The sequence below is a fragment of the Schistosoma mansoni genome, chromosome 2 (assembly GCF_000237925.1).
Source record: "Schistosoma mansoni strain Puerto Rico chromosome 2, complete genome".
Classification (NCBI taxonomy): Eukaryota; Metazoa; Platyhelminthes; class Trematoda; order Strigeidida; family Schistosomatidae; genus Schistosoma; species Schistosoma mansoni.
This window is the reverse complement of record NC_031496.1, coordinates 20,370,128-20,385,808: the sequence shown is the minus strand read 5'-3', so window position 1 is coordinate 20,385,808 and position 15,681 is coordinate 20,370,128. Positions and strand designations below refer to the sequence as shown.

The 15,681-nt window shown below is 37.5% G+C and overlaps 1 protein-coding gene and 1 non-coding gene across 2 annotated transcripts; both read right to left on the bottom strand.

Annotated features, from left to right (window-relative positions):
- Window positions 1–3,752: 3,752 nt before the first annotated feature.
- On the bottom strand, window positions 3,753–14,909 carry Smp_046740 (dihydrolipoamide dehydrogenase). Its single transcript, XM_018796032.1, has 10 exons — window positions 14,846–14,909; window positions 14,753–14,807; window positions 14,624–14,712; window positions 14,335–14,574; window positions 12,942–13,217; window positions 10,655–10,846; window positions 10,405–10,541; window positions 6,439–6,642; window positions 6,086–6,299; window positions 3,753–4,154 (listed from the first exon to the last, which is right to left on the bottom strand). The coding sequence occupies exons 1-10, from the start codon at window positions 14,861–14,863 to the stop codon at window positions 4,086–4,088; spliced, it is 1,494 nt and encodes a 497-aa protein (XP_018650285.1). The 5' UTR covers window positions 14,864–14,909; the 3' UTR covers window positions 3,753–4,085.
- Smp_tRNA_02162_Gln_TTG.1.1 lies at window positions 4,696–4,762 on the bottom strand. The gene has a single exon. It is a non-coding gene (tRNA).
- Window positions 14,910–15,681: the final 772 nt, after the last annotated feature.

The window sequence follows — 15,681 nt, the reverse complement described above, 5'->3', positions numbered from 1 at the left end:
CAGGGTGAGTACAGGATGAGAATCGTGCCAGTCTTGTAGGAGTACCTTGCACTTGGAGGGTAAAAAGCACATGCCGTGCCTGCGGACACTGATTGACAACTGATTAAGTGCGGATTGCATGCCTTGGGCATTATCGCACAGTAAGACAATATCATCCGCATACTCGAGGTCGAGGAGTCGTTCTCCAGGCAACAGATCCACACCGCCATTACTTACATCCATCAGAGCTGTTTCCAGGATGTCATCGATGGCAAAGTTGAAGAGGAATGGTGAGATTGGGCAACCCTGCCTAACCCCACTGCTCGAATGGAACAAGGGAGAAAGGTGGTTGTATGCCCTCACTCTGCCTGAGGTGTTCGTATACAGGGCCTTTAAGATGTTCATGAACTTCTCAGGCACACCCTTCTTCAATAGACAATCCCAGAGAACAGTCCTGTCCAACGAATCGAAGGCAGCCCTGATATCAAGAAACACTACGATTGTTGGCACGCGATAAGTATGACGGTGTTCTAACATTTGGCGGAGGGTGAAGATGTGATCAATGCATCCTCGACCAGAACGAAAACCAGCCTGCTCCTCGCGAGTCAATCGTTCTCGGGTTTTAAACAACCTACGAAGAATGATAGAAGCCAATAGTTTTAACGCAATCGGAAGTAGACTTATCCCCCGATAGTTGTTACAGGAACAACGTGAACCCTTTTTAAAGATAGGGACGACTACCGACTCATTCCATGATGTTGGAACACTTTCTTGCTCCCAAACCTTTCCAAACAACACAGTCAATTCCTTAGTCAGAAAGTCACCACCATCTTTAAAAAGAGCTGGAGGTAAGTCATCTGGGCCCGGTGATTTGTAACGTTTCAAGAGTTGGAGTTCCTTGCGGACTTCCGCCTCGTTTGGTGGATCAGTCGTCACCGGCCATGGGGGGCAGGACAAACTGGTTGATGTTGCCGGAGCAGCAGGCCAGTTGAACTGCCCTTCGAAAAATTCCGCCCATCGTCCAAGACGTCGAGAGATGTTAGTGATTGGCATCCCGTCATCCTCGTAGATTGTTTCACTCACACCAGCCGCAAGCGGCTTTACTCGCCATTTTCATGGCGTCGTGAAGATGCAACCAATGCTCATCTATACTTTTCGGTGGGATGGTAGCTAGCCTAGAAGCTAGCTCCGCTCGATACTTACTTGCAACAGAAGTTGCAGCCAGTTTACTAACATCGATCCGTTGATGGCGGTTAATCCTTCGGCCACTGAAAAGTAAGGTGAGATTGGCGCAGATCAGGGCATGATCAGACTCCAGATAGGTACTCCAAAAGGAGCGGCAGTCCTGTACACAACCACGCCAGCGGTAGCTGATCGCGATGTGATCAATCTGGGTCCAGGCTTGGGATGCAGAGGGAGGACGCCAGGTGGCACACCGGCGATGACTGTGCCGGAAGTTAGTGCTGTCTAGAAACAGGTTGTGGTCTGTGCACAGTTGCAGCAAACGGTCCCCGTTATCTGTCCTGCGACCAACAAGTCCCCATCGGCCACCTAAACGACTCTCTTCTGTGCCCAGACGCCCGACCTGAGCATTCAAGTCTCCGGCTAATACTACAATATCTGTCGAACGCGCTTTCTGGAGAAGAACTGTTAACTGATGGTAAAACTCATCCTTGATTGCATCCGGGCTGCAATCTGTCGGCGCATAGGCGGAGATGACGAAAAGACACCGTTTCTCACGCCGATTTCTTCTCACTTTGATGGAACTTTCTAATCTAACAGCACATAACTGACTGTTAATGGGGATCCAATCGATTAGTGCTGCCTCAGCCCTAGCGCTTAGTGCAACACCAACGCCTGCAAGACCAGACGAAGATGCCATAGAGTCCCCGGATAAGCGCACGTGAAACAAGCTTTTCGAGGCGACAGATGGAGAGCGAATTTGTAGTACTTCACTAGAGTCTTGAATACGGGTCTCGGATAGACAGCAAACATCAACATTAAGACTTTCTAAAGACATAGCCAGCCCTATCTGTTGTCTGATCTGCATTAGTGTGTGAACGTTGAAGGAAGCCAGCTTGAACGGCGTACGTGGTTTCAGAAAGACTGCTTCAGTATTCGTAATCGGTGGAAGCATTCACTTTCAACCAGACAGTGACTGGAGATCGTTTAGATAGGACAGATTTTCCACCAAGAGCGAGCTGCTGCGTAAGTTGAAAAGTAAGGTTACACAAATTGGGGATAAAAGGGGGTGAATTAGCGATATGGTAAAAAATAATAATAATAACAATAATAATAATAATAGTAATAATGCAAATTGTTTTGTTTCTAGTATGAACGAGAATATAATTGTCAGTTGAATGTTTTATTTCATTTATTTGCGAGAGGGCTGTGATACTGCCCAGGTGCTCAAACCGAAGCAGGTGGTTTTCTTAGGGGGCCACACCCCGAGCCTTTGACCTAGAGGTCTAACCCATAAGGCAGTGGAGCATCGTGAAGAGATGTAGTCCCATGGTAGCCGGTGACCAATAATTGGTTCATTCACCATTCGTTCCTTCAGGATACTGGAGCCCATGTGCACCATTGGTTCGGAATCAGGGCTTTCCAACTCCCCTAGGTGGATCCTTCATATCCACCAACCCGGTTAAAGCGCCAGACATTCGCTTTTCGTTCTCTCACTTTCGTAAACAACACTGGTGCCACGAGAAGGCAGTGAGTAGGACTTCCCTGGCAGGGGCTATATACGCGTGGCCATGTGAGAGCATTTCCAGAGGGAGAGCGGACTCTCCCCACTCTCGGCCGTACCAGGGCATTTGGGGGCAAATACTTAAAGAATATAAGCATTTATTTGTCGGAATTTTCGCTTCTTAAATGAATTTTAATTGAGCAAAGTGTAAACGTTTGATTTATTTTTACTCGACTGATTATAATAAGGTTCCATAGAAAATACAATGGAATAAAGCCTTGACATTTTCGAAAAATACTCCTCAGTTTCGTTTTTCCCACTATTAGTTATACTACTATCAACTCGACTCTTTTGCTATTCCTTTAATTAATTTCATTCCATTGTACTGATGAAATATGGCAAGTTGGTCTAACTCATGCTTATACTAGACTTTATGTTGATTATGACTGACTTGGTATTAGTTTGATTTACAATTTCGTTATATAAATGCAGGCAATATCGAGGCATCAGTTCAGCAGGCTTACATTACAATAGAAACCGATCAAATTAGAACTGAATGTGATAAGATTTATGAGTAGTTGACTTTAAATTATAACCATAAAAGGTGAAAACCTCAAGAAATTGAAGTAAATCCATTTTACACTTTTAACAACTATGATAAAAATAACAGTTTTCTCATTGCGTGTGCACACATATCTATCTAACACATCTATCAAACAAAAAGATAATAAGTCACTAGTGAGCACATGATCATTATCAGAAGGGGTTTGGTGGAGATTTTAGTAATTTTATAGAGTTGAGATCATGAGTCAATTGTTGTATACTATTTTTCTCACCTGTCTTAGACTGCACACCTCCATCGTTCTTCACTTCTTCACGATGTTATTTCCATCTGTGTGGCTCATACTCTATTTGTTGGCCAGTTGTACAAAAAATTATGTTTATTAAATAAAAAATGTTAAGAATGTGTGAGATTTCAGATTGTTGTTTTGGCCTATCTGTTTCGTAAAATACTGCACATACACTAGTGTTTTTAATAAATAATTTTGTGGTTATATTATGAATTTAAAGACGAATAATAATTGATACTCAAGTACATTCATTATAATAACTAATTTATTTTTCCTCGAAAGAAGAAAATTCTGCTTTACAAACATGCTAAAGAAAATGAATCTAATCAAATAAACTATCAGTTAAAAGAAAGGGATAGACAAGCAAACAAACAAAAATAACAGAAAAAATGAGGTGTTTATAGAAAAGTCACATGAGAATAGTAGTTGCCACCCTGACTTTAAGATATAAAAGCCATTTGTAATGAAATTTATCAGTAAAAAGAGTATTATGTGGTAAAAAAACAACCATCTTCTAAATTGTAATAACCTATATATATACGATAGGTTGATTAATTGCCTATTGGATGTTATGAGAAATTGATAGCTTTGCCACAGAATGCAGAGAGACAAGATTCACGCAGAGCTTCAGACACCGTCTAATCGAGAAAATAAAAACAGCAGAAACATTAATTGACTACACATTATAACTGCAGAAGTCAGATTGAGAATAATAATTAAAACATTATTGTTACTACTTGTTATGATTTTAGAACATTTGGATCAAAGTATGAATAGATTAGAAAACAGTTTGAGCGAACATTTATTTATGATAATTTGCATGTTTTTGTTTACTAAACGTATCAAATGAAACAGAGATTAGAACTTTACGATCAAATTTATGCACCATCAAAAATATTTGTTCAATCTCATTCCCTAAACTGGGGTCATAATAGTTATTCTTTGTTCCACTCAGATGGAATAGGAGTGGATACTAATGTCATGATTTCATCTTTATTATTTTTTATTTTTATTAGTGCTAATATTAGCTCTGATTTTAGTTTGACTTTTTTTCGTGTATTTTAGGTAGTTAACAACTATTCTATCATTTTAAGCAAAGATGGATAGTGACTAGCAGTGGAATCCAAGACGCGCGTTTCGTCCTATTTGGGACTCGTCAGCTGGATGTAGAGTTCGTGTTCACTCTGGGACTCGAACCCAGTACCTTTCGCTTCAAACGCCATCGCGTTATCCACTCGGCCACTGAGTCCTGATAGCCACTTGCTTGTGCGATGTGGTGAAGTTTAAATTCATTTAGTATTTTTTGTTTGAATCTTCCCATCGATGTGTTAGGACTGCGACTGGTCAGTCTCTAATTCTATCATTTTCTCACATATACGACAAAACTCATTCTTCACCATTCCATAAACACATACAAGTCTTAATAAATTAATGATTATACTAAAAACGGGTGAACGATTCTTATCAAAACTATCATCGCCATTATTATTCGTTAATTATTAAACATGTACTGTAATTTTAATAACTATAACTGAAATAAATATTCTTATTTCCAAGTTTCCGACAATGGTGTTAGACGGTACCAACTTGATTTGGGGATGTGGGATTTCCTTAGATATGTTAAGATGCCATATATGATTTTCAGAAAACTGATCTCAGTCAAGTAGGGAAATTTAGATTTTGTAGCTGGGCTTCTTGAAATGTTAAAAATTAGTGCTAAGAGAACCATGGTGACAAAGCATTAAATAAATAGTATGTATAAACTCATTAATTCAAAGAATTGTCAGAAACGTTACGATATTTGCTATATACTCAAAACTACTGATTATTTTTATTTAAATTTTCCTACGGATTCCTAAAATATTCTTTAAATGACGTTTTGTTGACCCTGCTTTACTTACTGTCATCAAGGTGGAATAAGTCCCAAAGCCGTATTTACCACTGGTAAGATTAAAGTAGGGATGAGAAACTGTAAGTTATTTTAAGGTACTTATAAAAAAACAAATCCACTACTCACTAATTCATAGAATACTGATACTTTTTGGTTATCAAACTAAAGTGGCCATGCAAGGAAAAGACAGGAAAAGTGGTGCAACAGTAGGAAGATACGGCCAAGTATTCTAATATAAAACTAAAGGAAGTCGAACAAACGGGAATAAACATAAATAGACCTAATCCCTGCTAAACTAGTGAGAATATCAAGGTAGCAGACAGCTCACATACTAGTGCTAGTTAGTGGATATGAATGTAGACGTTAGAGATTATTCACCGAATCTCCTGATTCTAGTAGTATAGTTTTTTTTGGTTCCGAGTTGCTGACTAAGTTTGACTCCAATTTTTCAGTATGAAAATATTAAAGTTATGAAGTTTCATTTCGGGCGATCGTGATGAAATTCCGTGAATAGGAAAAGATCAATACATATAATCTTCTAAAGAGACCACACATACCTCAGAAATATTTGTTTCGAACGAAAACATAGTACTACTTGTAAACCCCTATGGATAATTAACAGTAAGTAAAAATAATTTAAATATACAAAGGGACGGTACACTTTGAAAAGTGACTAACCGGATGGGCATGACAGACACGTGCAACATCTTCAGCTGAAGCACCATACTCCATAGCTAATACTGCTTCATTAATCAGTTCACCAGCAGATGGACCAAGTAAGTGTACTCCAAGAAGTCTGTCTGTATCTTTGTGGGCTAAAGCCTTGAAAAGTCCATCAGTTTCATCATTAGTTTTAGCTCGTGAATTTGCAGACATTGGGAATTTGCCTACTCTATGTAACAGGAAAAATGTAAAAATTAAGGAGTACTGAGCAAATGAATGAAATATAAAGTGTTGCATATATACATAAACAAGAAAATACGGAAACTACACAAACTAAATGATATACTATCAATAAAATAACTACTAACTTGTATGGAATGTTTTCTGCTTTGCATTGTTCTTCATTTTTACCAACCCAAGCACATTCAGGATGAGTATAGATAACACTAGGAACACAGTTATAATCTATGTGTACAGCACCACCAAGCATTCCTTCAACACAAATTATTCCTTCATCTTCAGCTTTGTGTGCTAACATCGGACCAGGTATACAGTCACCGATAGCGTAAATACTGATATTTGAAATAAAATATTTTTTTAATAAATAAAATAATTAGAAGTACTAAAGTATCACATAAAAACATAGTTTATATCAAATTATAGGACAGGAAATAGTTGTGGATTCCTTACCGAGTTTTATTACGATATACCATGTAACAATTATGTAACAAAATCATACAAATGACCATGACTGTATAATCGTTAATATTTGTTAGCCTTTTAAATCAACTATATGAATATTTTGAACTGTAATATGTTGTGAACAGATATACAATGACATAAGACGGTACCCATAAACAGTACAATTTATTATAGTCACCTCTACTAGGGTGAAAAATATCACAGATAAAATGGAAATTTGTTAATAATGATACAATAACAAAGAGTGATGATATTTTTTTATAAAAAGACCCATTGTGTCATTGTGATGTATCTCAATAACAATAACACTAGTTGATTCCAAAATTTTAACTACAGCTATCGCCTAGAATATTAGCTTTTAGTTCACTAATTTGAGAATAGTTGTAACAACTGATGCCAACCTAAGGAGACTAGTGAATAATAAAGATCATTAGTTAATCACTACTCAGTTATAAGCAGCTTATAGTCTGCTACAAATAAGTGTCAACTTAAGTTGATACATCAGTACAGAGAAAGAGATAGACAGTAGATATGCTAAAAGGATAAAACTAAGTAGTGAAAAGCCAGTACGAAGCAATATTGAGACTCATGATTTAAATAACGACAGTTTATTATATTTATTTATTTGAACACATAAATATTGGTACAAGGGGGGCACCAGATAAATATGTGCCATACAATTGTGTGAGGGCTATGATACTTCCCGGACCGAAGTAGGTGGTCTCCTTAGGAGGCCACACCTCGAGCCTTCGACCTAAAGGTCCAATCCATAAGGCAGTGGAGCAGCTTCATGAGATGCAGTCCCATGGTAACCGGTGACCAATAATTGGTTCATACGCCATTTGTTCCCTCAGGTACTGGGGCACATGTACACCATTGGTTTGGAATCAGGGTTTCTCGATTCCCTTAGGTAGACTCACTGTGTCCACCAGCCCGGTTAAAGCGCCGGACATCCGCTTTTCGTTCTCTCAATTTCGTAAACAAAACCCCCGCCACGAGAAGGCAATGAGTAGAACTTTCCTGGCAGAGGCTGCGTGAGAGCATTTCAAGAGAGGACGAGCCCTCCCCACTTTCGGCCGAACCAGAGCATTTGGGGGCCCAATAAATGAATACATCTCTGTAGCATGGCTACCGGTTTAGAGACAGGTTATTTAGGAATAAGTTAATATTTTTAAAAAAGAAATTATGCATTATTTTTACAATCGAATAGAGAGGCTACTACTTAAGAACAACTTTTCTGGAGTTTAATAGTTGAAAATTATTCAATCGTTTTTAGTTAGTTAACTGGTATTAATTTATCCAATGCACAGCTTCCTACACTCGAAGTTTGTTTGAAATTAATGCATATTTCATATTTATAAGGTCTCTTGGAAGTTTCTTTTTTTATTTATTTTATTTAAACACATAAATATTGGTACAAGGAAGCACCAAATAAATATGCGCCACACAAATCTCATTCGATTTGTGTGAGGGCTGTGATGCTGCCCAGGTGCCCATGTGGTGTGGTCTACTTATATCTATATAAGTAGTATATGGTGTGGGTCAGGCATAGAATGTATTTTCGCAGAAGACCGATGAGCAAAGAACTGAAATGAAGCGCAATCGTCTGGAAAAATGCATGAGCAATGGAATTAGAGAAGAAACAGTGAAGATTGAAACAATTGGTTGTTAATTTGCAAATTGACTGTTCATTGTTTGGTAATCAGAATTTACTGAGATAGTCTGTAATGTTTGCTTAAATACATTCGATTGTCCCCAGTCGTGTTCTGTTCACAACACCCAGACTGAAGCAGGGAATTTTTTTTACATTGGTTAATAAGCTTACTGAGACATTACCACAAATAAGAAAAAGGAAATGTTTACTCATTAAATATCTGATTGAGTTAATTATATACAATCAAATGTTCTATGAGTAATATAGATTTAGGAGGATAGTATCAATCCAAAGTAACTTGTAACCATTGGATTTTCTTCTCCTCCAGTCAAAAAAATATTATCAGGCATGAAAAAATAACGGGTCATGTGTGATATGAATAAAGCTACTATATCCCAATTCGATCTTCACATAGACGTATCAATAACTCAAGAAAACCAAAAAACTGCATATATAACATTATCAGTCAACCAGTACTTTTAAAGATAAAATGATTATTTTTTGTGGTTAGCGTCCTTCTAGTAGGGTTCTTTGTGCAAGGTTGGGTTGCTAACTTTGTCCTCGATCTTCCTCCTTTACCCGGGCTTGTGAGTGGAAGTAACCCTAGAAGGGCTTCAGCCTTAACTTGGAATTCTCAAGGCAAAAGAAGAAGCAGACTAAGTAACACATGACGCTGGGAATTGTGGGCAGAAATCAAAAGGACGAGTAGAATTTGACAACAACTAGAAAGGAGAGCCCAGGAAATAGTGGTTTTGAGATTCCTGGTCAGAAGCCTATGTCCTGAGAGGTAACACGCCCGAGTACGTAAGTAATACTTTCGGAAAATTCCGAAACCCCATATACTCGTTATTTCTTGATTTGATTCAATAAACATAACAATCATTAATAATTTCATGTTTTTCTGACAATTTCTAGAACCATAAGGTGGTTTGTAACCATACCTACATTCTTAATTTTATGCACCTCAACTGACCTTGGGGCAGTCGTACTCCTATAACCATCTTTACTCATCCTATGTTTCCGTTTCATAGCTCAATGAGTCTATTTACATACACTTTAATGGAAGTATCATCTGCAATAGTTTGTCTCTTTGATAAGGTTTAATGACTCAATGATAAGACAAAGTTCGTCAGAATTATAGAATATTATAGGAAAATACATTCCGAACAATCTGATCATGCATTTACTTGTTCAGGTATCTACAAACGAAAAATAAAGATGAACTGGACAAATTGGAAGATAAGCGAAAGGCAAAAATGATAGAGGAAACAATATGCCTTTCTCGACATCCCATAATTCTGATTAACTTTGAATTATTTTGCTTTTTTTGAAAGAGATATCATCTGTAATATTTTAGCGATCCATCATTATGCTTAATTCCATGAATATTAGTCAACAGAGTTATCTAGTTTCAATGATCAATATATCTTATCAATCAAAATTATTTTATTTTCGTGAAACATTTGTCAAACTAATCTATAATAGAATGAAAGAAAAAACACTCAAGACATGTGATACATGATGGCCTCGCTTAAATTAATTCAAATTTGAGATTTAACGAAGTGATTTGTATTGTTTTACCAATGTCAGTATTTCACAACCTGAATCCAGATCAACTGTATTGAATAGTCTAATGGTGAAACATCTACGATTATTTCATGTTATTTACCCTGCATCAAGATCCTTCCAATGTGAAAAGTCACAATGCGTTGTTGTATGATATTCCCAATTTTGGTGGATATGATGAACTAAAAACTCTGCTTGATCAAAGTCACTTACCACTAATAAGATATAAACATTGTTTATGAAAACCAAACGATTTTACTTGGATCAAGGTCAATAGTTTTTTCTTATTCATAAGCAGTCTATATGACTGTGAATTACTTTCATTCTTAATGAAAATTTAGTACAACAAAAAAGATAACAAACATAAGTAAAGTCAGATATGGTAATAATGGTTTGAAATGAAGAAACATACTTCGGGACAGATGTCTGAAAGTTTTTATTAACGGGAATTCGACCTTTCTCGTCCAATTTGATTCCCACATTTTCTAAACCAAGTCCACTGGTGTAAGGACGCCTTCCTATACACACTAAAAGGGTATCACAATCAATCTGGAATAAGAAAGAAGTTTGATTTGAAAATGAACGACAGTAAAACAAAAAAATTAGGTTCTATACGTATTAGAATAATTTAGAAATTCTATTTCAACGACAGAGTCACTTACACTTTGAGATTTGCCATCTTTTACACCTTCTAACTGTACTGTAATGGTATCACCAGATTTTGACGCTGACAAAACTTTAGTATTTAAAAGGAACTTGAGACCCTGCTTAGTCAAGATTTTCTGAAAGTTCTTGCTTATTTCCATATCGATGCCCATACCCCCAACATGACCAAGGAACTCCACACAAGTGACCTGAAATAAAACAGCGAATAGATCAAACGAACTAGATAAAATGCAAATGAACAAACATATCATAGAGCATTTTGGAATGGAATAAGTTTTCATTATCAATGTTTTCCTGCAAACAGAAAACGATAAAAGCACTTGTGATGAAAGTTGGAATTAACATAAGTAGTGGTTTATAAAATGAACTAGAATATAACTGATTTTCACATAATAAAGTGGATCGAATGTTAGATATGAACAATTCCTCACGATATAGTATCGGTGATGGTTAGATAGATTTCGTGATAGAACTGATCCTTAAACATTAACGACCCTCAAATGCCCTGGTACGGCCGAAAGTGGGGAGGGCTCGTTCTCTCTCGAAATGCTCTCACACAGCCACGCGCATACAGCATCTGCCAGAAAAGTCCTACTCATTGCCTTCTCGTGGCGGGGGTTTTGTTTACGAAATTGAGAGAACGAAAAGCGGATGTCCGGCGCTTTAACCGGGCTGGTGGACACAGTGAGTCTACCTAAGGGAATCGAGAAACCCTGATTCCAAACCAATGGTGTACATGTGCCCCAGTACCTGAGGGAACAAATGGCGTATGAACCAATTATTGGTCACCGGTTACCATGGGACTGCATCTCATGAAGCTGCTCCACTGCCTTATGGATTGGACCTTTAGGTCGAAGGCTCGAGGTGTGGCCTCCTAAGGAGACCACCTGCTTCGGTCCGGGCAGTATCCCATTGCCGACACAAGTCAAGTGACTTATATGGCTCATACGTATTCGGTGCCCCTTTGTACTAATGTGTTCAAATAAATAAAATATTAACGTATCGCTTTAACGGACCCACATACAAGAAGTAGTGCATACTAATCAAACAATGATCAAACAGAATTGAGAACTAGCTAGGAGTCAACACAACAACACTGTAGCTAAGATGTCAAAATTATTATCACAGTGCATCAACATATCATGCACTTTTGAAAGAAATTCTACTGAGATTTCTATCCAACTTTCACAGGTGTCAGTCAGTCAGTTACAATGTAGGACCAGGTACATATATGCATCGGTCCAAGTTGCCATACCTTGTTAGCACAACAAGATGAACATCCGATTCATTGAAGTAGTTAATTTAGTGGTGGTAGTATATAAAAGAAAGGTTGTATGTAGGGATATAGTATAGGGAGGAAGAAAGTTATGAAGCAATTTTAATCTCAAGGTTTAAGGGGAGATAAAGAGTGCATACACCTACGCCATTGTGATCGATTCTGAGCCATGTCACCTAGAGTCTCCAACGATTGGTTACTTTCACAGGTGGCAAGTTAATAAATACCAATTTAATTTTATGGAATCGCTGTAAGGTTTTTTCAGTCATTTAGCACCACAAATACTCAAAGTGATTATTATTCTGAATCATATGTTGAACTAAATGTCAATAAAGATGACTTCTGGAGGATAATTTTTGAAAAGCATAATCACTTTCAATTCAACATTGCTTTTGTTTCTTTCGGCTATGCCTCTTAAATTTTTTATACGAAAGTTTGTGACTGTCATTCTGAACTTAGTCTACTTGTAACAACAGGTTGGTAAAAGCCGGATAATGAGTGACTTGAACTTTATGTATTCATGTTTTTTATGTGTAACACGCATAAGTTTATCCTTGGAAAATACTATTTGGATAGCTTACAGATACTACATTTGTCGTGTGATCAGGATAAACAATAGTGTCAATAGGATAAGCTTATGGTCGGTATTCGGCACGCCGAAGATAATTCAGAGGAACTACGTAATAAAACAAGAGAACTGAACACAAACGTTGTGTAAATAGTCACATGATTAGGATTTAAAAATGCAGAAGGAAGTGTCAGATTTTTAACTCACTAAGCAGTAAAATTGGTTTGCACTATTTACTCTTCGGTTAGACAAGTAAACATATGGTCTGAAGTATGAGGATAAGAGAGGACTCGTACGATAGAAGTGATCTAACCGACAACAATGTATTTTTGGACCGAGAAACTATACTTTCTCAACAATTGAGAATCAGTCTCAAATTTAATTATAAAAAATAAACAAACCAATATACTATAGTCAATACTAATCCCTAAAAGCTTACTTCAGCACCTAATCGCTTCCATACAGAACCTAATTCGACGCCGATAACTCCAGCCCCGATAACTATAAGATGTTGAGGGACCTTAGTTAACGATAATGCGCCAGTGCTTGATACGACAGACTGTTCATCGACATCAATCCCAGGGAATGGAGTGACTTCACTGCCTGTTGCAATAAGAATACGTTCAGTTGCAATCCGTTCTTCACTTCCGTCAGCCTTTTTGACCAAAACTTCGTTGGGGTTAACAATCGAACCAAAACCATTTACATGATCGACCTGATTTTAAATGAGTATTAAGATTGAGAGTGTTGGTGTTTAAAAAATTGTTTGGTGGTAGATGAAACAATATATACTACTCAAGAAGATCTTATTAAATAACACTGGTAATCACGAATGGTTATTCTTTTACAAATGATCTACAGTTTTACCGAGGAACAAATAAAAAGCTAGTGTTATCACTAATATTAACAACGAGATACGAATACTCCTAATTGGTAGCATCGACGGTTTCGTGTGTGAAACTAGCTAATATTATATACGGAAGAAACCATTTTCATACCTTTAGGCTGTGAACTAAGACTGCAATGATGACTGATAAGATCGAGTATTCCACGGTAAAAACGGTATAGGAAACGTATTAGTATCATTTAAAATCAGGTACCTAAGTCTACCACTTTCTGACAAATCAAGGGTAAATTTTTACCAATTACTTTGTTACTCTGATAGAATTAACTGTACAGAACCTTTTGGGAGTCATTGTGCACCATAAAAGTAAAATCTTACTAGTTTTACTGAAACGTCAAATTCTTTTAGTTGTAACACTCAAACGGGACTCCTACATAGACTTTCCTTTGGTTTTATATTTTGGCTGAAGTATCCCAGTTGGGTGCAGACTGGACAAAGCTGTACGATTATAAGAACTGGGCCGAAATCGAACAGCAAGAATCTTTAAATGACCCAAAATTGAATTGTATTGCACTATAATCAGAAACAACAATTATTGTGATATTAGTTCTAAAAACCTTGAACGCTGATTTAAAGCACGGCGAATGAACATAACCACATGGAGTTATTATAAAAACTGGATCACTGTTTTCTGTGAAAAACATTTGTATGTGATATTCACAGAAAAAGCTTGTCTGACAACATTTGTAGCTCATTATCACGCATATTCTATAATACAGGTGAAGGTTGTGACACCAAACTCAAGGGAGCCAGGCAGATTTAAAGTGAGCCAAATTTTTATCTTTTGTTTGTTTTAAGAGCGCACGGAAACCTAACGTCTACTAAGTCTAACCATACCTTCGGAATTCAAAACAGGATCTGACACCGAGCAGGCTGTGAAAGACTTATGGCAGAATGGGTATGATGCTTAAATTTTGTTCAAACATACCTTGTTTTGTTTAAATAGGTATGCTATCCCACCAGTTAGACTTGAAACAGCTTTTTCTTTAGCTTTCAACATAGCAGGTAGGTTTAGCTTAAAACTTTCAATATCAATTCCACGGTGTTGCATTTCTGAGGAATTGACGAGTTGATATAAATGTGAGTTATTCAACAACGATTTGCTGGGAATACAACCAACATTTAAGCAAGTACCGCCCAAAGTTTCGTTCTTTTCTACACATACTGTCTATAAAAAATACGATCCAGGTCATGTTACTCATGGATTGCAAACAAACCTTCAAGCCCAACTGTGCAGCCTTAATGGAGGCAACATAGCCACCCGGACCCGACCCAATGACAACAACATCCGCCTTAAGACGATGAGCTACAAACAAATGTATGTTTAGTGATTCTCCGTGTGTTACCAGAAACTGACAATCCTCTCGAGAGGGACTTCATAGTTGATCCTATGTGATGTATCTAAAGGAGCATTTGGTTTTCTATACATAAAAACATACACCAAGGAGTCTGACCATTCTTGCTGCGCAACCTCAAACCCACCCCACTAGCAACGGCTCCACCGAATTTGACGCCAAAACCCATGCATGCCGATTTCAATATCCAACACATACGATATCTTTGTGACTGGCTTATATAAACCGGTAGACTTCTCTGAGGTTACCCCTTGTTGATCCTGTGCAAATTCAGACCTCTTGTAACATCCCATGAGCGGTATTCTAGACATTCTACTGCACTAATTCTTGTAGGTTTGGTAGTTATCTGTGTGTTTGTATATTTTATAAACAGGGTGAGTGGGCTTGTGTCAGGTCAGTAAAGTTTCTGGGTACCAGTGTTTACCAAATTTTCAGGCGAAAAGTTGGTTTACTGCGACATGAAAATTAATAAATAGAAAATTCGAATGCTATTCAAATGCAATTGTTTCAAGAACTAAATAAGCAAATAAATATACATGATAATTATGATAGTAAGTAAAATACGAGACACGAGTCAGATACAGCTATTCCAAGTGTGAGATAGCGACGTGTGAGTTATTACGTTTTTGTGAATTCTCCTCTTGAAGTTATCGACTGAAAGATCTGAGGTTACTTTATCTGGGAGCTCATTCCAAATAAGGAGACCGATTAATGATAAGTAAGCGCGTACCAGGTTTCTCGCTCTTTGACATGCAGTTTTCTAGTATTGTCCCCTGGGTATTCATGCTGAAGTAACCTGGGGTACGTTGTATGATGTAGATCATGATCAGATAACCCCAATTTTCCTACTGTTCTGTCAGAATAAACCCAATTGTTTATCTTCGTAGGATTTGTTCATTCGCCTTATAACCCGCTAAGTT

Coding starts and splice junctions, on each gene's coding strand:
- Smp_046740 (XM_018796032.1), bottom strand. Junction 14,575..14,623: donor CTGCACAGTTGGGCTTGAAG/GTTTGTTTGCAA, acceptor TATTTTTTATAG/ACAGTATGTGTAGAAAAGAA. Junction 13,218..14,334: donor ACCTATTTAAACAAAACAAG/GTATGTTTGAAC, acceptor ATTTAAAATCAG/GTCGATCATGTAAATGGTTT.